The sequence below is a fragment of the Podarcis raffonei genome, chromosome 12, assembly GCF_027172205.1.
Source record: "Podarcis raffonei isolate rPodRaf1 chromosome 12, rPodRaf1.pri, whole genome shotgun sequence".
Lineage (NCBI taxonomy): Eukaryota > Metazoa > Chordata > Lepidosauria > Squamata > Lacertidae > Podarcis > Podarcis raffonei.
Window position 1 is genome coordinate 23,668,380 of NC_070613.1, and position 25,341 is coordinate 23,693,720.

A 25,341-nucleotide genomic window follows, 5' to 3' on the forward strand; every position below is an offset into this window, starting at 1 on the left:
CATGCAGGTTGTGAATATTCTTCTTCTTTCTTTTTTTAGTCTGTAAACTGTCTTTTTAGTACCTTCAGTGAACCCACTGTTGCCCCATTCATGTAATTCCAAAACACCAGCTTGCACTTCGGTCCAGTCTGAGAAATTACTGGAGTGGTAATGTCAGCAGTATGTCCAAATTCTCCGTTGGAACTGTCTGCATAGAGATACCAGCCTTCCTTAGTCGCCCTGTAAAGAGAGAAATTCACAAATCAAATGAATTCCATATTTTTCACTCCATAAGACGGTTATTTTTAATCAGGCTTTTGAGTCCTATAAATTTTGCCTGAAGTATGGTTCTGTGCTGTTGTTGCTTATTTATATAACTTTACTGTTTTTAGTGTATGCCACTCTAATCTCCTTAGGCAGGAAGAGTGGGATCCAACGATTAAAATAAACAAACACAGTGGTCCAAATGTATAGGCAGGCACGGCCAAACTTGGCCCTCCAGGTGTTTTGGGACTACAACTCCCATCATCCCTAGCTAACGGGACCAGTGGTCAGGGGTGGTGGGAACTGTAGTCCCAAAACATCTGGAGGGCCAAGTTTGGTGTGCCCAGAGTTCAGCATTTCAAACTTTCAGCTAAGTTTGCTAGGGATACCAAAAGGGATGCCAAAAGAGTGATGATGGTGGTGGTGGTGGTGGTGATAATATTTACTATTAGCAGTTGGACAGGGATCACCATACCCCCCCCCACAAAAAAAAGCCCCTTGATGTTACATCTTGATGTAACATTGTTCCGGGGAAATTCTGGGATAGTAATTCTAGCAGGTAGCTATTGACCACCATAAGGGGCTCTGGTGTTACACTGGAAGAGTGGGAAATGCTTTTAAAGAATCTGCTGCTCAGTTACCAATGGTAAGCATGCACAAACCCACACTCAACACAGCTCAAAAAATTCCTTCTGAAAAATAATTAAATGTCCCCCTCATTTTTTTGCCACTTATAACGTGGGTACCAATTTTGGGTGAAATTTCACAAAGTAATAATCTAAAATGAAATGAAGGCAACTCTTAAGTCAGCCTTAGTGGTAAAGAGATCCCCAACAATTATTTCCATTGGTCTGCTTATTGGTCTGCTTATCAGTACACCAAGAATCTTTTTATCCAATCCAGTGAGAGCATATTTCTCTAGTTTATGTGGCTATGTGCACAATACATGCATGTGCATGAATGTATTGCACATGGTCCTGTCCAAATACTATGGTCATCATAGACTTTTCTCTCAGTTCTGTCTTCCTAAACAGGTGGTAACCAGAGAAAGGACCTTCTCAATTATAGCTTCCAATTTGGAATGCCCTTCCCATTTGGTTTAGTGCCAAATTTGATTTATGGGGCTGAGGGGGAATGATGCCAGGCAGAAACAGTTTCATTTGACAAGACTTCTAGTATAACCCCTGATTTTAATCTGCTAATATCTTACTGGTTTCCCCCCTGTTTATATTGTGTTTTTATGTGCTGCACTGTTACTTTGTTGCTGTGTTAATACAATGCTATTTACCTATTGTTAGTGTTAACCTGCTATTATTGCTACCCTAAGAAATTCATTTAACTGAAGAATGGCATATATGTGTGTTAAATAAATAAATAGATCTGTATGTAAATATTTCCAAGTACCAATCAATAATGTTTAACTTCAAATATATTTGCAGGTTATGAGGGTACAAAATTTAGGTTTGCATGCTCACCAGCAGAGAAAAAAAGATACATTTTACCCATCTGTGTCTTCTGTTGTTGTCTTTATTTTATTTTTAAATGATGCTTGCTGCTGTTTTGCCCTTGGGAAAATTCCTCCTGAATTGCTAAGTGGGCGTTAAGCACATTCTCTCTTTTCTCATGACAGTAATGCTTACGAGAGAAGACGCAGAGATACAGTACTGTGAGATTTCTTTACCCTGTCTCCTGAGTTCTCTCATAGAGTATTTTAATGCGCTTCAATGATCCTATGAAAGAATGCTATAAACTGTACAATTTTGACCTTGCTTTGTTGCAACCATTTGATTCACTGTTTATCCCCATAATTCTTTCCTTACTTGGGCAAAGAAGGGAGCTCAACATTCTGAACATCTAAAGTTTTCAAAGTCTATATTATAAGTACATTTGCTTTCTCATGCAATTCAGTATTTTTCAACCAGACTATTAAAAAACAGTTTTAAAAAAGGTAAAAGCCATTTTGGAAGGTTATAATTTCTATGAAAGTTCAGCTCTCAGCACAGTTTACCAATTCTGTTCAGTACTTCCGTGTGCAGCAGTTGAGAAGTAAGTAAATGCAGATGTAGATTCCTATTACAGTTCAAATATTCAGAAAAACCAATATAATCTGTCAAGTATGAATTGTTTTTAAAAGGCAAGTTATTCTGTTACAGGCTATACATATAAAACCCAACTCTGAAGCATACTTTGCGGCAATGGTTTCATTGAAGTGCCTGGAGGATTTTCCACATTACCAGTTTATTGCACAATAAACACGCTTTCCCTTCTCATTTGCTGAGCACAGTCACCACGTGGCTTCTCTCAAAATTATTAGGAAAGCAGATTTTATTGTGCACCATAGCCACATCACTTCTGGAAAAAATGGAATTCTCTCTCCAGATAGCACATGAATCTTGTTGAAATGCAGTTTTACACCTTTAAGAACATCATTGGCAAGGGCAGGGAGGAGTGACTTCACATGTGCAAGCTGGGCTTCCTCAAAGTCAACTACAAAAGAAGAAAAGGGTCCTGTGCAATTACAAAAGTATCTGGGTTGTTATCGAAATGTCAACTTGTATCTGGTCCTATGTGAAGGCCAGGGCTAGCATGGGTGTCTAAGCTGAAACATTGTCTTGTCTTTTTGATGATTAAATATAGCCACTGGGGCATGCAACAAAATTCCATTGTGCCATGCTACTTTTAAAGTCAGACATGCTGTTTAACCATTCCATTCTTCTGCTTCTCCTCTCAAGCTTCCCATTTTTTAGTTTCTCAGGTTCAGAGTTTCTAGCTTCCTGTTTTCCACAGTGGTCACTAACTTATTCTAATAGCAGAAGAGTAATATTTATTTATTAAATTTGTATATCGCCCTTCATCCATAGATCTCAGGTTGGTGTGCAACATAAAAATACAATATAAAAAACACAAACTACGTAACAAAAATAAGAACAAAAAAACCCCAAGAATCTCCCACTCCCACAACACTTTTAAAAGGGTATGGGATGTTAGTCAGCCCAAGGCCTGGTTGAAGAAGAAAGAATGCATTGTTCTTTTACTTGTTTTTACCTTCAGCTAATTTGAGAGCACAGACTTGGTTTGGTATGTGCTGGATTTGTTTTCCCTGCATCTTACATACAGTGTTTTTTTGGCAACCTTGTGTTCTGATTCAGAAGCCTCTGGGTACAACGCAATAGCTGCTTCATGCTATTTACTACAGTGTGGGATACCTTCTAGCTCTCTATATAGCCTGGGAATGGGATATTTAAACAATCACCTTGTCTTTTTTGAACCAACCCAAGAACTGATATCCACATATATTTATAAATGCATGTGTGTATTTATACTGCATTTATGTCTTTGTTTTAAATGCGTTGTAAGTTGCTTGGAGACCTTTGGGTGACAAGCAACTAACAAGTCTATTAAATAAACAAACAACAAGCACAGTATTGGATATCCTACACCATGTCCCAGTGCTGTAAGAAGTGTGGTCGCTGGCACAGTGATTTCCTGCCATGCTGCTGAGGGTGTACAATGCTTGACCAAAGACCCGTGAGCATTCTAACAAGCTGTTCGGGTTTCTATCCTCATCTGTGAATTTTTGGTGTTACCATATTATTTTTGCTGTTCTTTGCAATCTTATGCTTTCAGGAATGTTTTAAGATTGTCCCTGTTCCCCCCACCCCCGCTGCAAGCCATTTTGAGGAGTCTTCTACAGAAAAGTGTTTTTGTTTCTAAGAATTGTAAACCAAACAAACTAGCCATAACCCTGCACTCAGGGAGTGGCTGCAATTGCACATCATGCTAAACCATCAGCAATAGAATATCGATAAAGAGCAATGTGCTAGTCTAGTGCCTGCATCATTTTGCTTCTCTCTTCGTCAAGCTGGTTAACCATGGCATGCAAGCCAGCGCATTGTTTTCCAAACAAACCTTTATGCTAAGCAAAGGTCTGATCTTGCCATAATTATTGTGGTTTGTTTGGAAGAAACCATATGTGTGGGTGTGCACACCATGTTAAGCCAAGACTTGCACTTCGTCACTCCCAGCTTGGAAAACTGAGAGGCGCAGTGGGAGCGATTCAGTGCTGTGCACAGAAGTTTTGTAAACGGATGTGGAAATGAGGTGACCTGAATTTATGATTTGAGAGACAGAAAATCCAGATTTGACTGATTCATCCATCCCTATCCAGCACACTACTCATTCCTGGTGATGATAATCCATATTTTATATCTTACTTCATGGGTAGGCAAACTAAGGCCCAGGGGCCGGATCCGGCCCAATCGCCTTCTAAATCGGGCCCACAAACGGTCCAGGAATCAGTGTGTTTTTACATGAGTAGAATGTGTCCTTTTGTTTAAAATACATCTCTGGGTTATTTGTGGGTCCTGCCTGGTGTTTTTACATCAGTAGAATGTGTGCTTTTATTTTAAACACATCTCTGGTTTATTTGTGGGGCATAGGAATTCATTCATTATTATTTTTTCAAAATATAGTCCGGCCCCCCACAAGGTCTGAGGGACAGTGGACCAGCCCCCTGCTGAAAAAGTTTGCTGACCCCTGGCTTACTGTGACATGTACCCTTGGCCAGTGAGACCTGCCCAAAGGCACTATTGAACTTCATGGTTGGGAAGAGATTTGAATGCTCTTTCCCACAATGCAGCTGCTGTTGAAGAGTTGAGCTTTAAGTACATGACTTGACTGAAAGACAAAAATGAGTAGGGATGCAGAAATGGAGCGATTCACTTTCACCACTTTTGTGCATTATGCAACAACAGGCTCTTTTTTTGCACAAGATAACACTGATTGAAAGAATGCTAAGTAGGCAATGTAAATTAATGTCATACGTTCCATTACATGTTGAATAGAATATAGTCTGAAGTGACTATATTTAATGGAGCTTGAAGTATACATACCATTATATAGCACAGAGATGCATACACACAGGAGGAGAGACATCACTAACTATTGAAAAATGATTATGTGGGGGGTAAAGAACACTACATAAGAGCCATTTTCACTGCACAGATTCAAGTACTACATTATAAAGAATACTCTCCAGCACTGTTTATGATCTCTGTTTCTTAAAGTGTCATTTGAATGCACTTCCATTAATTTCACACTATCTCAATGAGACATCTATCTAAAAATATATACTGTCAGCACATTCCGCCCCAAAGCAGCCAACATAAACACATTGCAGTGAAAAATATTTATCCTTTCATTCCACCCACTCACCCATACTGAAAAGCTAAATTGCAAACACAAATGCACTCTCAATGGTATATAATGTTGCTTTTAAATTTTAAGTATGCCTGGATTCATAATTTTCAGTCTACGGTTTAAAGAGTTTCTACAGATTTTCTTTTTCTAGACCCTTATTGTTGTGCCCCACAAATCAGCCTTATTTCTTTGGGAACTTCCACCATGAAGACATCGTCAAACAGCCTGCAAGTTATTGTGCATTTGGCATTAGACTGGCAAAAGACATGAGCCTTCTTTCAACCCTGTCCCTCCCCAAAAGGCATTCAACGAGGTAAGCACCAGTAGCAGATTTATAGGTATGAACATAATGTGTAAAATTAGGGCCCCTGTGGTTGAGAGAATCTGTTTGAGATATGACTACAATGAACTGCCAAATTCTAGTATTTCTAGTTTGTTGTGTTGTTTTCACTTATCATTTCTCCTGCTCCTCAATTAAAATCATTAGAGGCTGATCCAATAGGATCATCGTTGAACAGTGGTGGCAGACTTTGATTTCTTACTTTTTAAAAAAACAAACAAACCAAGTCTCTAACCTTTTTAGAAAGAAAGTTATGAAGCATAATGTGCAGATATCTAGCTAAGCAATTTGTGTTAAATGAACCAGCCTGGCTGCTCCTACCTTTCAGTGTTTTTAGCCAATGAGTGAAGTCAGAACTGGATTTATGCCAGATGTGGCCCTAAACTCTGAGTTTTTTTGTTTTGTTTTTAATGAAGTCTCTACCCTTCTAGAAATAGAATTGTGCGGGCAACCTTCTAAGCAAGGAGAGTCCACTGACATAAACAGAGGGGCAAGTATGATGCCTCTGGTTCTGCAACACGGAGTACTTGCTGAAGTTCAGTTCCAATTGGCTATGACATTAACTCCTCCCCTTCTTTCTGAAGCAAAGACGTTGCCTGGGCAGCTGTTGTGGGACAAAGATGGGAGAGAATAGGAGAGATAGGATGAGATAGGTAAGGGGAGAGAGACTGTGTTGGCCAGCAGGTACAGTAATGGCTTTTCTCACCTGTCCAGCCCTAGGAGCCTTCATAAGAGAGCTGTTTCCAGAGGAAGAACTGTGAAGGAAGAGAGACTCTGTTTGCCATTAGAGGGCGGTTGGTTTCACCTGTGCAACCCTACTTCCTACCCAAAGAACTTCCAGAACGGCATTGCTGCCATAGGCATTATGTGTATATGCATTTTAGTGAGCTGAATAGAGTGAGATATTATGAGTTATGGGGGTGTGGAGCGGGTGTGTATGATCTTAACAGCAATTAGTTTATTTTTTGGTTGCTATTTTGTTAATATTGTTTTATGGATTATAAATGCTGTTAATCACATAATATGCTTTTTGCCTTAACTGCGGTGTTTAGCTTATTTTTTTAGTTGTTGCTTTGTTTACAATGTTTTTTAGATTGTAATTCTTCCACTGGTGACTTGTTAATTATTTCATATGATTTATGCTGTACTTGTGATGTTTTATTGTGTTCTATAATGTTCTTGTTATGTATTGTTTGTAAGCCGCTTTGGGACTGATTTGAATGAAAGGCAGCATAGAAAAATATAACAAATCAAATCAAAAGGAAAGATGCTACTACCCCTTTGGGTTTTTGGAGAATGTTGGGGTTGGGGAAGGGCTGAGACTATTCCATCTCCTTTGCTTTGGCTGCCTATGGAAGGACTTTTTGAAAAAGGGCAGGGTGGGGGGAGAGGCTTTTTGAAAAGCACGCAGAAAAGATGTGCTGGGGCCTATTTGCCTCCTCTTTGTGTTGCTGCCTGAAGAGGGTTTCACACAGCCCTCAGTAAACCCCTCTCCCACATGTAGCTTCATCCACAGAATTAGTGCAGGCTGATGGTTCTTCTCTTTCAGTTCCCTGTCTCAACTGAGAGAGGGGCGTTAATTCAATGCCATCATTGCTTGAAAGTCACATCAACTACTGTATCAGTCTCCACTAGTCCAAACAGAAGACTACAAAAATAGGAAGGCAAACTTTCCAATATCCCTCACACTAAGAAACCCCTTGTTTCTGGCTTAGTGCTGGAGTACAGAATCAACTCCACAGAAATCAGAGCCCTTAGAGAATTGGATAATTACCATTTAATCCACAGTAACATAATTAACTGCAAAATGAATTTCTTGTCAAAAGAAAATTACTCAGGTTAATCTATGAATGCAATCATACGCTATATGCACTATAGGTAAAAGGTACCCAGACTTTTCAACAGATGAGCAAAGAGGAATTTAGTTCATTCTGAGAAATCCTTAGTGTTTTGTAGTTAATGCCCAAAAAGTGATATGGAGTGCTGTGGGAGACTTGCACACAAAACCAGAGATGTGCTTTGTCATTGAACTTCCATTCCACAAAGGGCAAGCCACTGTTAAGTATAAAAGCAACGTATCTCTTTGGTAGTGGTAGGGCTGCCATATATTATTTTCTTGTCTTTTTTGAGTTTTTCACTTTGAAATATAGCAACCCTAGGTAGTGGAAACTATTTTGCAGTTACACATACCAAAAAAAACAACAACCCAGGACAAAGCTCCAGCTGTGAGACTGTTTCCACTTTTTGAGTGTGGGTCACATCTGAATAGATGTTATTTGTTTTAGACTGATTTAAACTGGTTGTTGTTGGTGGTGGTGTGTATTGGTATAGATTTTTAAGTTCTTCCTGCTACCCCTAAGTTCTACAGTGCGACTACAGTGACCTAGAAATGTGAGTAAATATAAATGAATAACCCAATATAAGTGTACTTTTTACCAACAAAGGATATTGGGACAAGCCTGATGGCAGCCAAACTAAACATATTATAGGTACATAAATAAGCCAAGACTGGATGGTAATCAATGTGATTCCTGTTTCTTTCACAATGCCTTTGATTTTACTTATTTTAGCTCACTTCTCTTCCTTTGATAATTCAAAAAGCTCTCAGGTTTCCCACTACCTGATTAAAAACAGCATGGTTAATAATTCACAAACCAAAGGGCACCAGAGATGAAGAATTCCATATTTAACACAACAATTGCTGAATAGTAGCTAAAAATCTACTGTTCTTTTTTGTTGTTGTTATTTTGTTGTGCTTTAAGTTTGGCTGCTTCTGACAAAGAGCTGAAATTAATTCACAATTCTTCTGTGGCTCATCCAAAACAGAGCACATCTCATTAACATTCCATCATAAATCCTCTGAGCTTGAAAGGAAAAGGAAACAATGGGATAAAATCTCACTCTCAAGTAATAAAGATGGAAGCAGACATTCCAGCACAGCATCTAATCACAGTTGGCATGATTTATTTACAGTTTTGCAACTCTTCTGTGGTTTGGCACAATATGAAATTGAGGTTTCACTTGGCAAATGCTTTAACAGTTCCAGTTTTTCCCACTTGGTCAGGGTATAAGATTATATGACTGCTTGCTGCTTTTGACTGTCATGTCAAATCAGATCCAGACCCAACAGAGAGCAGCTATTACCCCAATGACATTCAGCCAATAACTTAACAGAGTCTATCTGAGAAAACAGTGGGTGTCACTAGGGAAACAGCACTATAGGATGCCTGTTCCAATATAAGCCATATAAGAATTCTTAGAATCATTTCCACTAGCAGTTATGCACTTGATACAGCCTTATGTGAATAGCCCATCCACACAAATAGATCCTAAATGATCCAATGAGCCACAGTTTGGCTTACAGACAATTGCAGGACCTCATATTTATATACAAGCAAACATAGCTAGCATGCAACAAAACACACACATTAAATATTTTTATTGTTCAGAATATCATGCACAAATCCAAATAACCTTTTTACTAGAAAATGATGGTCTGCATAATGAACCCACCAGAAATCAATTGCCACTCCCCCCGCCCTTGAGTCCAAGGCAATTCCAGTGTTTGTTATGTGAAGACCTGGGAGGGTATGTGAGACATTGCCTGCCGTAGGTGCTGTATGAAGTCTGGGCTCAAAGTGTTTATCCTCAAATTGCGTCAGATTCAAGTCAGTAGGTGTGGTAATGGAATCAAGTGCACTATCCTGCTGGCAAAATGGGACCCCGCCCCCCACATGGCTCCTTACACACACACACCCATTATTAGCTCAGGGAGTTCTGGAGCACCACTAGAACACCATGCTGGGGGAGGAAAAGGGAGATTGTTCCATTGGCCAAGCTTGCACTGATGAAATAATTGGAAAAGCATGATGCTGAATTCCTCCCATTGCCTGTTCTCAAACCTTCCTTAGTTGTAAAACCTAAGAACGCATCCCTTCTTGCACATGAATCCCCACCACCACTGTAAACCTGAGTTAAGGAATACATATGACTGATATTGAACCCAGGGCCTCAAAGGGAGTGTCCTTGGATTTTGACTGCCAGAAATAATCACAAACTCAAGTAGAACAGGTGGGGGAGGCACACATGCCTGAGAGCAGAGGACAGGGCGCAGTGTGGACAATCCTTCAGCTCAATCCCAAAACCTTGATTAGGGCTATAGATCCATGGTAGAGCATTTGCTCTGCATGCAAATGGTACCAAATTCAATCCCTGGCATATCTAGGTAGGGCTGGAGAAGCCTTCTGTCTGAACTCTGGAGAGCCACTGCTATTCAATGTGCACCAACAGTCTGACTCAAAATACAATGTTCCATTGTTACAATGCACATATGTACCAGACTTTGGAGACTCTAGATATAATTTATATAATCTAAACACAAACACACTAGAAGTCTAAGAAATCCAGTGTAAAGATAGCAGAAGAGCTGTAACTAAGTGGTAGAAGATATGCTTTGTATGCAGAAGGTCCAGGTTCAATCTCCAGCATTTCTGGATATGTCTGGAGAATCTCATGCCTGAAACCCTGGAAAAACTCCGTCAAATAAATTGTGTTTTCTATTTCCAATTGCTCAGAACTATTTTAAGCAGACCAAAGCAGCAGCAGCACACTCACTGTTAAAATCTATCACAACTGGCTAAATCCACACAGCCCGAAAGAAATACATATAATTCTGAGTAGTTTGACAATTGCACTCACGTAGTATGATCAGTCAACGGTCTATGGCCCTCTCCACCTGGGTGGATGCCGGCTCCCTTTCCAAGGCCCCACTGGAATATATTAACAGTATGGGTTGAAGCTCTTGTTGCCACTTGAGCAGCAGGCTGATACCATTCACAGAAGTTTCCGCTGTCAAAGTCACAAGCATCTGAGGCTATTGAAACAAGAAAGAAAAGAACATTGGAATTATATTGAACAATATAGACATGAAATGTCATTTCATTTCCATGGACAGTTTGGCTAGTTTCTTTACAAGGCACTAGTAGGTGCTGTGTGAACGCTCTCACTGGTACTCTGTGTCAGAGCAATGGAAACTTTGTTATTGCAAGCAATAAGAGCCTGCCCAAAATGTTCTTCCCCCATGATGGTTTTTTAGCCTTTTTATGATATACTGTATTGAAAGTTGTGTTCTAAACTGAAGTGTGGGACATTAATATTTCCAAAACCAACCAAACAACCAACAAAATGGTTCTGGCTGGCTACTACCCTAAATATGATCAGCAGAATTGTTAAAGCATGATTTTGTATTTGTGTATCTTCCAAGAGAGCAGATTTAACATACTATTTTCCTGAATGTTTCTTCTATAGCTCTGCTTAAAAGCGACCTCTCCCCTCATTTCAAAAAGTTAGCTTTTGTAGTATTAAACAAAATATTGTTCTCCTTCTGAACAGTAGTCATAAGTGAAGGGGTTTTGTTCTTATAATAATTGTTCCTAAATTTAGGCTGTCAATAGCACTGGTGACATGACAGCCTGTTATGTTCCTAGGTATGACAACTGATGTGAAGGCTTTTGCCTTTTATAAATAAAGAATTCATTTATTCAATAAAACCACAAAGCTATTTTGAAGTCTGTGGCATCCCTGTCAAGTTTTGAAAGCCACTGTCTCCAGAATATTTATTTAACAAAAATGAAGCAGAATATATATATTAAATTCATTAACTGTTATGGAACCATTAAGACCTACCATGTGTTATGCAAAGCAAATTTTTTAGGTTGAGCTTTTTGGTTATGAGCTATTAAATTGGCTCTATCAAGTACTATGAAATCAACAATGATTATACAGTACTCTTGTAGGCTTATTTTGCATAAGAAACCAAGCTAGATAACTTAATGGCACATATTTTCAACTCATTGCTTTAAATTTCCATAGCCTTTTGCATGCAGATGAGTGCAAAGGTGCTTTGTAGTCATTGGTCAGTTTAGTAAATCAAACAATTATATGTAACTTTAAAAATGAGAAATGGGCAGAACAATGCATGCTGGAGGCATTTCTTCTAAATTACTGCCATTTCAAATCCCAGCATCAAATGAAAGAGTTTCTTTGAGTGAAAAACCTAAACTGAATTACATTGAGAATGGGGAAGATACAAAAAAAAATTGAGATATGCACATAGAATAGCAATCGATTATGAACATGGAATAGCACCAGGAAAGAATCAGGTCAACTTAATGCAGCAGTATTCATTAATAATTCTTATGCTCACCACAAGATGACTCATCAGATCTGTCAGAACAATCAGGACGGAAATCACACTTCTGGGTGATATTGATGCATTGGCCAGTGGCTCTGCAGATGAATTCTTTTTCTGTACAGTTGTTCATAGGAAGTGTCACGGGAATGGATGTCCCTGATGGAGTTGTTGAATCAACTGGCAAATTCCCTTAAGAAGCAAATGGTTACAGTTATCTCTTATGAGTTTCGCAAATACCCTATTTTTTCATATATGAGGAATGGCCCTTAGCATGGAAAGCAAGCCCAATGAGAAGAGGTTTAACCTGGAGAAAAGAAGACTGAGCGGGTGACATTCAAATAGCTGGGTAGGTCTAGGTGTTTGCTCTTTGCAAGATCTAATGCACTTAAGTTATAGGAGGATAGGTGTTTTTTTTTTGTTGAACAGTAAGTGATACTCCTTGACTCTAAGAGCCATTCAACAGTGGAACCAATTACCTGGAAGGGCAGTGGGCTCTCCCTCATATAGAGGGATAGTCTAGCTCTGGAATTCTTGCCTTGAGCAGGGGATTGGACTAGGTGGTCTATAAAGCTCTCTCTAACTCAACGATTCTATGATTTCTTCCAAAATGGCTATTCATTTTCCTGCATTCTGCATTTCTGGGATTGGGAACTTCATTTGCATGCAAACTATAAGTCACAATTTGGCCACACTAAAAGTTTTAAGTCTCGATTTCTCCTTACCATTGTAAAGTGTGCAGTTCATAAAAGATAGGTCATCAATTCCGATGTCTCCAGTGAAGCCATCCCCCACAGTACCTTCCACCAAGATCTAAGAAAAAGCAATAATTAAAAAGTCATCTGTCACCACCACTGAGAGGATTTCCACTTCTAATTACATGTTTAATATCCATTTATGCCCTCCCCTCAAAAGAGTACGATTTTGACTTTTTATGAAGCGCTTATAGCCTTTCTTGAGGATAAACTGTGTTTATGAGAGAAACTAATCATGATTAACTCTCCCTGGTGCTCCTTTTAATCACAAGGAACACTTAAAGCATTAGTGTGGTTGGCTACACAGCCATGTGTAAGCCCATTAAAATATCACTGTAATATAGAATTATGGCAAGATTCTATAGTTAGAGCCTCATCATTGTTAGCACATTCAGTAGTAATCATTACATAATTAATCATCGTTAATGATTTCAGTCATCATGTGTCTGAAGCATAATATTAGGGGAATACCATTAAAATGAACCAAAATGAAGATGCTATTATATTATTCGAAGAACAGTAAAGAAATAGCATTTCAAGAAATGGTATTAGAGAACAGACTTTCTATATGGAGGTTCCCTTTAGATGGCACCCCAGCCATATGTGAGGCCTTATCCTGGAAGCACATGTATATGACTCAACTACCTGGGCAGGAACGAATCACAAGAACTTCACATCATGCTGAAAATATGAAGGAGCTCCCAAACGACTAAAGAAGCTCTAAGAGATATCTGACTATAATCAATATCCATGGTATTATGGTTTTTATCTTATGCTAAATAAAATGGTGCAACCTAAATTTAAACTCCAGTTCAAATACAATGTGTTGGACTCAACATAACACTAAGTTGCTGGTTTGGTCAGCACAAGATTTCTACTTGTGCAATGTAACATTCTCTCCATCTCCTTACCCCATGCACCCCATAAATCTGTTCTGGGGTTTCCCCTACCCCTATGGAGAATATTTGAGGACAGTGTGGGGCATGTGGGGGGAGAAGACATAAAGCCCCGTTGCACTGGCAGTAATCCTTCTGCCAGTGCTTTTATTTAAATACCCCCATTATATTTCATTATGTCCAGAGTTTAAAGGACTTGCCTTGACAGAGAGACACCCCGGTAGCTCCCCAATTAAGCTGCCCCTGATGTCTGGAGAAGCTTTGAAAATGGCATGTCATATGAGATGTCAGGCACTGGGAAGGAATACAAACAGAGACAGAGGGACACTTTTTTCTTGTGAGATCTTTTAGATATTGTCCACAGTATTTTAGATTGGAGAGCTCATATGCTGTCTTAGTCTGAGTCTTGGACACTGTTAAATGCATTAGGGCATTCTTTATCAGCACAAAAGATGGAGAGCCTGATTATCTGCTCTGATTCCAAAATCTATTATTGGAAACAGTAAAATGAAGGATTTCTGCCAAGGGCCCTTCAACCTGGAGAGAACTAACCAGGGTAGAATAGTGAGAACACGGTCAAATAAGGAACATGAGGACACATTCCCAACATATGTGCCTGTGTGCTCCTTTCTTGCTTTACATAAGAACAGGAAGGGGAGCTACCAGTTTCTTCCTTCCTACACACCCTAACAAGTTTCATTATCAAGGCCTAACTGGATGAGATGACATTAAAATCAGGACTCTTTAAATTTTATAAATTTCCTGTTTTGGAAAAGGACAGATTAGCCTTTCCCAGTCTGGGTAGTACCATTCATGTAGATAGCATAATTTCCAACATCAGCTATGCAGTACAGGCAGTAGATCAAAACTGCACATTCAGATGTCATGTGGTTTGGGGAAATGATTGAACGCCTATAAAACCCTTGCATGCACATGCCCTACAATAATGCTCTCGTCAATCATAAAAAGCAGACACATGAATCCCACAGTATGGATAAACAGAAAGATACATCTTAGTTTCAATATTAGATTTCCATGCGCCATAAGCTACAGGTGATAATTTAGACAATACATCCATATTTTTCAAAACTAAAGAGTGACAGGAAAAAAATAAGCTGGAAAAGTGCAACTTAAATCGTAATGCAACTGATATTTTCAAAAACAAATGTTCCTCATCAGACATTTACATAAGATGATGTTCTTTTCAGTTCTGTATCATTGGCATTTAGGTGAGGGAATGAAGGATGGGGATGTGGTAAACATATTCAGGTCAAATGTGGGAATGTATGTTTAGACATTATGTATTGCTACATCCTTTCTCCTACAGCTAATTAGTTCTTGTAAATATTTTCACTTTCGGAAAACTAGCAATGAATAACAAATAGGAAGGATTCTTGCAAGATACAAAAAAGATGAGTGTCTGTTTTTACATGCCAGGAGCTTCCCTTTGATAGGCAGACAAACTCCAGTTAGCTACAATTCAGTGCAGATAAAGTAAATTTGCCAATAGAAGTGTGGATGTGGGAGAATAATAACGTGAAAGGAATTCATCCTAAGAGACTGTCAAAGGAAGAAAAATACCAAGACTGCATTACAATAAACATATAGTCAAAATTATTTGTGTACAATGCCACATTATTTCCAAAATTAGTCTGAATATTCAATTTGGGGTTTTCCTTTATTTAATATGTTACGGATAAATAATAGCCTTGCTTTGGGTAATGGGATATTGATTATAAAGTATAACACATCCTTTCAGGCTGGTCTTGGAGGCAGAGTACACATGATGTGTACACAATCCATATCTATCCTGTGTCTGTCCTAGCTATGTTTTAAGTTCACTACTGTGTACACAGATCTGTATCTCTTACTAAATAGGGGAGGAGGCGGTAGCATGAACTGTTGGAGCTAGGTCTACATTCAGGAAAGGGTACAGTTGGCAAACCAAATAGAGGTGGCAAAAGACATTCTTGGCTACCACTGTCACCTGCACATTTGTAACTGAGGCAAAATCAAGAGTACCTACCCCCAAACAAAAAAACTCTTTTAGAACAAGTTGAATACTTCTTCCAGACCCATCAGTACCACCAACCAATAGTAACTGTTTTGTCTGGATGTTATTTTTAAAATTAGAACTACTTACTATACATTCTGGACCTGCCATCATCTGACACAGTTGCCATCTTCTCCTGCCCATTGTCCACCCTTATACTCAACTGTATTCACAGACTTCAAACTAATTGTCATTAATTGAGAACATTAATTGAGAAAATCCTGATAGTAAAGTTTCTGCTGTTTCCAAACTGGGAGCTCTTAGGTCCAAACAAGAAGTTACTTTAAGTGCATAGCAAGTTACTATGTGTTTTTCTTTTCCATATTTACTTTCCGGTGCTGAGGTGGCTGATTTTAACTGGGACTGCAGGATGAGGCAATGGGATGATTAACCTTTTCCTTCCTAGCTGTGATCCCAATCACCCCCCCACCCCCACCAACCCCTGAGGCTTAGGGAGGGGCAAAGACCCACCACACCTGTAATCAAATACAGTGGTACCTCGGGTTAAGTACTTAATTCATTCCGGAGGTCCGTACTTAACCTGAAACTGTTCTTAACCTGAAGCACCACTTTAGCGAATGGGGCCTCCTGCTGCTGCCACGCCACTGGAGCACGATTTCTGTTCTCATCCTGAAGCAAAGTTCTTAACCTGAAGCACTATTTCTGGGTTAGCGGAGTCTGTAACCTGAAGTATACGTAAACCAAGGTACCACTGTATGTAAAAATATAGCACAACACAACTAACCTTTAGATATATCCAAGATAATTCTTACAAGTTGACCTATGCAATCTTGATTTCTGCTCTTCGTGATACATGGCAAAGAGGTTTTTCATAAAACTCCAAAGAAAAATTAAATGTTCTGCCATAGTTACCACTGTAAAGGTGCAAATAGGGTCAGTTTCTTATCTACCTTTTTTTTTTTTGTAGTGAAGAAAGATTTGTCAGAATTCAGTTCCAAAATTCAAGCCATTTTAGAAAGCATCTGCCAGCTGTGTATGTGCAAACCTCAGATTCCATTATATATACTGTACCATCCTCCAGGGAACTCATTTACCATGAAGCTAATTTCACATCTCATTTATTATCTGAATGAGGATAAATAGTTCCCAGTTTCTTTTAGCTCTAAGAACTTTGCAGATCCAGCTTGAATGAAACTTACAAGGCTCATATGTAGTTGGTCAAATATTACATAAGAAATAATTCTCTGTAAATGAGAATTATACATAATATTTAACTTACCGTATATTAAAGAGAAATACTGATTATTTTTAGAACAAATTGAACTTTCTGTTATCTAAAACTGCCGCAGTAAGGACAAAGCTGATGCTATGGAAATTCATAGGTTAATATGTCTCTTGGCAGATATGAAGGCAATTCTTTCCAACAGTAGTATGAACCATTCTTCCCAATTCCTCCATATCTTCTGTGGTTATTCAGAATGTATAGTTATTTTATCTACCTTCTGAGATTTTGAGAAGTTAACTTTGTGTTTTATAGCTGCTGGATTTTTCTTTTACTTTTTTTACTGCTCATTTTATTCTGCGGTTTTATGGTATGTATATATGTGTGTGTGTGTGTGTGTGTGTATATGTTTACATTTCTTATTGTTTTAATTTGGGTGTATGTGTGCCACCTTCTATTTCTATTCTATTTTCAAAAGCAGAGTAGATTGTTTGGGCACAGAATGTGCACAGAATATTAGAAACATGAAATAATGCACAAGTGTGGGTCTTGATGTTGCAAGACAGACCTCCTGTCTTGTCAGCCTGAGGCCTAAAAGGAAGGGGGAAATTGTGTTGGATGGTTAATTAATTCAGACCCCAATTTCTCCCAAATCCTGGAGTTGTAAGCCACTTTAAAGGACCATGGAGGGAAAGCCCATGTCCCTTTGCCTCTAGAGTGGCTACTGATTCATCACTTTAGAAAAAGGCAATGCATCACACCCCCCCCCAAAAAAAAGGAAAAAGGAAAAAAGAAGACATAGTTTTGTGTCATATCTGCATATGCTAATTTATTTGTAGAGAAGCAAATCAAGAAATAATGACTATAATTTACATAGAAATATAATCCGTTTTACCAGCGTTTGGAAGACTGAGACTAGGTGAACTTTGTGCCTGCATAGTGTGCTATCCAGGTACCATAGAATCATAGAATCATAGAATCATAGAGTTGGAAGAGACCACAAGGGCCATCGAGTCCAACCCCCTGCCAAGCAGGAAACACCATCAGAGCACTCCTGACATATGGTTGTCAAGCCTCTGCTTAAAGACCTCCAAAGAAGGAGACTCCACCACACTCCTTGGCAGCAAATTCCACTGTCGAACAGCTCTTACTGTCAGGAAGTTCTTCCTAATGTTTAGGTGGAATCTTCTTTCTTGTAGTTTGGATCCATTGCTCCGTGTCCGCTTCTCTGGAGCAGCAGAAAACAACCTTTCTCAACTGATGGACAACTTCAAGGCCCCTGCTGTCCCTTCCTATCTTTAAATAGGTCTTGGGTCACACAGTCTTTCAAATAGAGGTCTGCCCTCTGTAAAGTAGGACACATCACTCCCCTAAGCTCCTCTGTCTGCAAATGGGTCGCAATCTCTCTTCCCCTCTTTGTTGCAATTTAGTTGTTGTGCATATGGAGCACAGCTGATCTGGTGGTGGAAAGATGCCATGAAAGTCATCCCACTCCTGTTCCTGTCCTATCCTTGCCCCACCTCTGCCTATTTCTCTATTTCTCTATGCTGTCACCATGATGCATCCTGTTGTGACTGAATGCGTTATATGCTCTAGGCAATTCAGTCTTTTCCAGATCTATGTGTTTACAGCAAAATGTAAACCAAGTTTTCTTGGATACTTTTTTCTGTAGAACTGTGTAAGAGGAAAGACAAAGTAAAATATCTTTGTCTATAACACACTCATTTTCCTCCCCAAAGTTTAACGAATCAGCTATATATGATTAATCATATAAGACATCCTATAGCTAAAACTATTTTGAGAAACAAATGCTAAACTGGTTATAAATCATTAAACTGAACCAAGTAGCCAAGCCACGAAAAACTTTTCAGACAGAGATAGGCCTTCATTCTTTTAAACAACATAGAAGAAACCGTGAGATGAAAAATGAGATAAGATATAAGCAAATATGATAAATGCAAAGCAATTAATTTTAATCCAGTGTTTCAAAATTAAGAAAATTGACTTTAGAGTCAATGTCATTTTTCATCACGTTGTTGCTAATGCCAAAAATTGGGTCTATTTTTCATTTTAACACAGTGGGAGTTGAATCAAAAAGTCTTCGTATTGGAACTAATTAGAAACTTATTGCTTCCTCCTCTTCTGTTTACCCTGCCCCATCTTTTCAGTAGCGACTAAATGCTTTTTTTCTGAACCCATTTTTTATGTTCCTAAAAAACTAAGTGATGTACAATGGACCCTTTCCACAGGTTCACAAGTAAAAAGTATTATGAAATGAAAGTTTGTTCAAAAATAGATGTGAAGGCCTAGGATTTCACAGAAGGTGGGCATCTGGTAGACAAGGATCTGACTGTAAGGGAGTTCACTTCCTCGCAAGCACTGTTTATGTAGACTGTGTGGCAAAACCTATTCAGCAACACCAAATGTTCCTTTGGTAAAGCCTTGCCCTGGACAATTCAGAAAAAAGTTAAGTCTTGCTTACACCTGAAGATCAGAGGGACTGGCTATCTCTCTGTACTAAAAGTGTCAAGAGCTTGCTGTGAGCCATTGTTGTTTGCTAATTATCCCATTGTGATTGGAGACCCATGGAAAGTTTTATGGTACTACAAACTTACAGTATGGGCAAATTTATTGTTCTGGGACCACATGAGCCATGTACTTACTTCTAGTTGTACTGTCAAATAAAACTGAGCTGTATCTCTTCCATTTTGTAGTCTGGATTTCTGTTCCAGTGTACATGGCTTCTTTGATGCAGATAACTTTCCTATTTCTGAGACTGCAATATTCCCCAAGAATAAGTCCCTTAGACCTCAGCTGGTTTACATCTGAGTAGACATGTATAGCATGTTGTGAATTTCATGTTTAAGTCTAACATGAAAGTAAAGCAGTCTGACAGCAAATTATTTTGGCACAAAGTAATATTTTCTGTTAGTTTATGCTAGGGACTAGTGCAAACATCAAGTTTCTTCCAGCTCAGACTTTGGTAACTTGCCTATGGATAACGATGTGACCAACAAAAACTGTATCTGCAGGACGTCAAGAGGAATCTAATATTTGAGAGTGTATGAACAAATATTTGGTTATTTAAATAGGTTGCTCTTTCAAGTACCGAATAATTCTTCACTCTCTAATGTTATGTAAATCATTGTTGCAGTTTTTCATGCAAAATTGCACACTAAATTCCCATTCTCAGCATTTTAGCAAATTCAGTCTAGGATATGTGGATAATGAGAATCACAAAAAGCAGCAGGGGTAATCAACTTATACGATGTAGCTATGTATGAACAGAACTTTGTAAGAGTCGTTAATAAAGACCTGCAGCAGTTATTATGGAATAATAAGATATTAGAGGCATTTTTAGTGGTTTCTTATAATTTGGCAGCGCCACATGGGGGCAATTAACACAGTTTCCAACCACACAGAATGGATAAAATCCAGCACATCTTAGGAGCAAATGTTAAAGTGATAAACAAGCAAACTACTTGATGCCCTAAACTAACATTATGGGTACCCGATTACAGAGGCCTTTAGATTTCTATAGCTATTATTAAAGGCATAAGAAAGACTTTTTTGTATACCATTTTGTCACTGCTAGCCATTTATGTTTAATATATTTGATTAGTCTGAAACAACAGAGGAAACTCAAACAACTATATGGGGGGGGGAGTATAGAGTAGCACTGTACTCTGTGAATGAAACTTGCAGCAGGAATTGATTTCCCACTAAAGAGAAAATCAAAGACTGAATGACACAGATCCAAAATTCCCTTCCATGGATGGAATGAGTTCACATTTATGAAACAGAACTTTTCCACCTATAACCTTCCACTGCAGCCTCTGGCATTCCACACCATACTGTGGCCTTCCCTCATTTTATGATCTTTTAGATGTGGCAGCCATTTTGTGCTATGCTACACCCAACACACAGCTATTTTGTGACTGATGCCCACAACACTTCCACAGAATTCAAAATGTGCCCACTGGCCCCTAAAGGTTAGTGATCCCTTTACAATATATTTTGGTCTTAAATAGCCACAAAAGATATGCCCAGTTAATGTCTGGTTCAAAGGAAATGTGATCTAACAGTCAAACTTCCATTTGGAAAGGAAAGGAAAGGAAAAATCTTCATAAACGTTTCATGTCACTCTAAGCAAGCATACCTGAAATGGCTCTGAACTCTCAACATAGAGCACTTCCTTTATCCATCTGTCGCCTTGATCGCCAAATGTTTGCCACAGCAGCTGCCCCCTTGTATTGCTCACAGTTCTCTGGGAAACTGCCAGCCTGTAAATGTGCTTTCCAAACATATGATAATGGAAGCGAAAAATGCAGCTTTTCTTTCCATGTGCAAAGGTAGAGTTAAAGACTGGGCTTAGCAAAGCAGCTTGGTTTTGGAACATCTGTGGCTCTGAAGACTCAATGTAAAGATAATGCCCTTTGGCTGTGCCCAAAGTGTGGTCCTTCATTGGCCCGGTGTTAAAAGTGGAGGTTGGCCCTTGGTTTCTGGTCCAGTCGAAGTCATCATCCACATCTTGTTCCCAGTTGCAGAGGCCAAGTTCAAAGTCGCACTGCAGCTCAGTTGCTGAAACCAGTGAATGTACATATATGCCTTTGATTTTTAAATGCCAGAGAGATGCCACATTCCCCTCCCCCGCGGAACACCTCAGGTCAATACTATATGTGGGGCATTCTGCAAAGAAGAAACTGGTGGCTGCCAGTTGTCAGCTGCTGAGAGGAGCTCTACTCGCACACCATGACAGCAGAGCTTCAAAAACAGGACTTTGTTGTTTTTAAAACAGCAAATTTTGCTAACAGTAAGGCCCCCCCCACTCTGTACCTTGTACAGATCCCATCTCCCAGAACTAGCCACCTGTGAATGCAGGCAGCAAATTTGGTGAGGCCACTTTCGCTCAAGCAATACTGTCATATGTATCTATTTTCAGACACTTTCAATGACGAACGATAACTAACTTACATTGGTTAGCGTAAACTAATGGGATGTGTTAAATTGTTAGGCTTCTCATGCAGAAAATTCAACTGATTTCCTACTTATTCTTAGCACTGTGCTAAGAGTGAGGCACCATTTAAAAGTTTGTAGGAAATCAGCAAATCTTAATCCAAAGTGAGCAAAGGACTGCATTTTCTAAAATTCAGTTTCCACAGGCCTTGGTTTCTTTATTGGTGCAATCCTTCCCTCTTCTAAGTACTCAGTGTGCTAGGTCTATTGAAGTGAACAGAACTGTGATATCGCCTGAGAAGCAAGCACAAGATTTACTCAGTGCTTCAAGTTGACCATTGCAATTTAAGGGGAAATGTTTCAATGTCTTACCGCATTTGTCTTCATCAGACCCATCTCCACAGTCATCAACAAGATCACACAATAACAAACTGTCGATGCAAGCCTTTGAGTCTTGGCACCAGAAACGATCAGGGCCTTCGCAGTTTAATGCTGGAGGTGGCATTGCACAGTTCTCAAATGTTATATCATCAATTGCTGAGACACCATCATAAAATCCAAGGCTGACTTTATCTAGAGATAATTGAAATGGGTGTGGAAGGCGGCCAAGTTGAATGAAACCCTTTAGCCACTGATCTCCTTGATTGTAATATATCCTCCAAAGGGCTGTAGGATCTTTTTGTCCATCAACAAGCAATTGCATTTCTGCTGCTCCAACTGATAGTCCATAATTGTAATACCTGAGAAGGGAGTCTAAAAGTTAGGGATCAACACCATCAACACACTGAACAAATACCGTATTTTTTGCTCTATAAGACTCACTTTTTCCCTCCTAAAAAGCACAGGGAAATGTGTGTGCGTCTTATGGGGCAAATGCAGGCTGCGCAGCTATCACAGATGCCAGAACAGCAAGAGGGATTGCTGCTTTCACTGCACAGCGATCCCTCTTGCTGTTCTGGCTGCTGAGATTCAGAATATTTTTTTTCTTGTTTTCCTCCTCCAAAAACTAGGTGCGTCTTGTGGTCTGGTGCGTCTTATAGAGCGAAAAATACGGTACACACAGAGTGACCAAATTTGCTCCCAAACACCTTTTTTTGTAGTGTACCTATACTTTGCTTGAGACACCAAATTGTTACTTGAATTGACGCAGTTTAATCATGTGAGAGGATAGACTGTCTTTCCTTACAATTATTGTTGGCCTTTTTTTGACCCTTCCAGTACGAATACTGCATATAAAGAGATTTACATACAAAAAACAAATGCAGTATCTGTATAATTCATTAATACAAAGTAGAATTATCGCTGAAATGAGTCTAACCAATTGGTGCTATTTAAAGTGCATAAGATCAGGAACACTGGCTTATCTACTCTTAATCAGGCTTCAGATTTTTAATCATTTAAACACTTTGAATTTGAGAGAACTTTGGATTTTTGAAGGGAATTTAAAATGTCATGGGCTCACAGAGACAGAAATGGCTAAGGTATTTTCAAGGATACAGAAACTCGAAAACTACAGTCAAGGAGTTCAATTTTCATTGTTAATCTGCCTGGTATGATCCTCTTTCTATTTCCTTTAAGAAGGACTGCTGGAAGGCTGAAGCCAGAAAGAACAAAACAGAAAAATCAGCCCCAAGAACGTTAAACAATCCAGTCAGAAAGAACTAGGAAATGATTTCTGACTGAAGTCCAAAATAAAATTAGAATTTACAAAATAATAGAGATGCTGTTGTTTAAATAGCACAAAATATTAATTAAATGATTTTAATTCAATTGAGTCTGGGGGCGGACCTACACTCATGATTTTTAACATTAAGGGTTAAGGAATGGTTCCGATAACCATATGGCCACATGACGTTCTACTTTTAACATTTATAATGCCTTATTAAAATGTGACACCAGAGGGCGCTGCAGAGCAACCAGCAACTAGTAGTAGGGAGACAGTGTTTTGATAGAGGTAAGAAAAGGTTTACTTTAGAAGTATGCCCTGTAACATTTTCGAACAATATATCTAATATTGTTCTAATAACATTAAACAGGTCAGTGTAGATCCAGCCTAGAATTTAGTACACTATCACATGAAATACTTTGAATAGTTTGAAATCAATGATTTTGTCAGAGCAGTGGTGCAAGACTTGGTGCTATATCAATGTAATATGGTAATCATTGTAATAAACCAGGAGTTACACTAGTAGAAATGGGCCATAATCAGAATATACCAAGTAGTCAGACGTAGAAGCTGTAAATGTGTTCAAAGGGTTTAACATTTTTCTTGGGTAGTGAATTTATCCAAATCTACTTTCAAAACAAATACTAAAAATGCATTCCACATATTGCAGAACAAAGCACATACAATGACAAACACTGTCCTCTTTTTCATTTCAAAGGCAGCCATGTCTTCCTCTAAACACAAAAATCAAACTTCATTCATACCAGAAGGTCATTGTGCAACCTGATCCAGCCTGGCTGAATTTTGGGCTTCGTAGCTGTGCAGTCTGTGAGAAACTGCTGCTGTTTCTTAGAATGAACATAAAGTGGCCTGTTAAGAAGAGCAAAATGAAATTATTTCCCCACTAAGTACATATAATAATTAATAATAATAATTTTATTATTTATACCCCGCCCATCTGACTGGGTTTTCACAGCAACTCTGGGTTACCAGATATCTGGGTTACCACATATCTAAAAACATAATAAAGAAAAAAAGCCACACAAATCTGTACTACATCCCTTGAAAAGTGTTCTGACATAAAATTGCACCTATGGATGGTTTTCCTACTTAGATTGATTGAGATCATGCCTGGCATGACTATGTAGCAACCTTAGCCACATGTCCTGTATTTACTTTTAAAATAATGGTTTTTCTCCTGGTTTTCCAATAAGTGCCAGGTGACTGGGTCTAGGAGTCACCACCATTTTCATTCCTATAATGCCCCCAATATTGTGGGAAATTAAAATGGTGGTGGCTCCAAGACTTTGTCATCCCCTGATCATTGGGTTGGGTTATGGCTGCCCACCATAACCACCAGGAAAACATCCCAGAGAAACCCCCTTATATAGGATAGGAACCACCAAAGATTATTGTGCTGATGTTCCACTCACACCTGAAGCCGGCCATGGGTAAGACCTTACCTGCAGGTTGGTTATAGGTGTGGTCCCGTGTTGGAGCTTGCTTCTGGAAAGCAGGGGGTAGACCGCTTCTGGAGCTCCTTACCCAATCAAATGCATCACCCCTGGCTGTTTCCATCCAGCCACAGCTGTCTGTTTCAAAGTCACATTTAGGAGCTGGAATATATATATTTATTTTAGTCTGCATCAATTTATCTGACAGGTTAGCAACCAGTGTATACAGAAGAACAAGAAGCAATTGGAAGGGGAGGTGAATTGGAAGGTGCCTAATTAGAAAGTGCTGCAGCCCTGCAACCACCACACTACTTCCTATGCTGTTCTGGAGGGTTCCTCAACCTTCCAAGGCAGTTAATTGGAGGTGCAAGGGATTGCACAGGGAAGGGAGACCCAAGAGCACCTG

At 39.1% G+C, this 25,341-nt stretch overlaps 1 protein-coding gene across 2 annotated transcripts in view; it reads right to left on the reverse strand.

Annotated features, from left to right (window-relative positions):
• The window catches only part of MALRD1 (MAM and LDL receptor class A domain containing 1), a 224,678-nt gene that overhangs the window by 150,813 nt on the left and 48,524 nt on the right, over positions 1-25,341 (reverse strand). For both annotated transcript variants that reach the window (XM_053409891.1, XM_053409892.1), the window contains exons 15-22: positions 24,945-25,097; positions 24,246-24,351; positions 22,188-22,555; positions 21,019-21,440; positions 12,698-12,785; positions 11,988-12,164; positions 10,481-10,655; positions 63-219 (exon numbers count right to left, since the gene is read on the reverse strand). In XM_053409891.1, the coding sequence (XP_053265866.1) occupies positions 63-219; positions 10,481-10,655; positions 11,988-12,164; positions 12,698-12,785; positions 21,019-21,440; positions 22,188-22,555; positions 24,246-24,351; positions 24,945-25,097 (1,646 nt within the window). The remainder of the gene's footprint in view (positions 1-62; positions 220-10,480; positions 10,656-11,987; positions 12,165-12,697; positions 12,786-21,018; positions 21,441-22,187; positions 22,556-24,245; positions 24,352-24,944; positions 25,098-25,341) is intronic.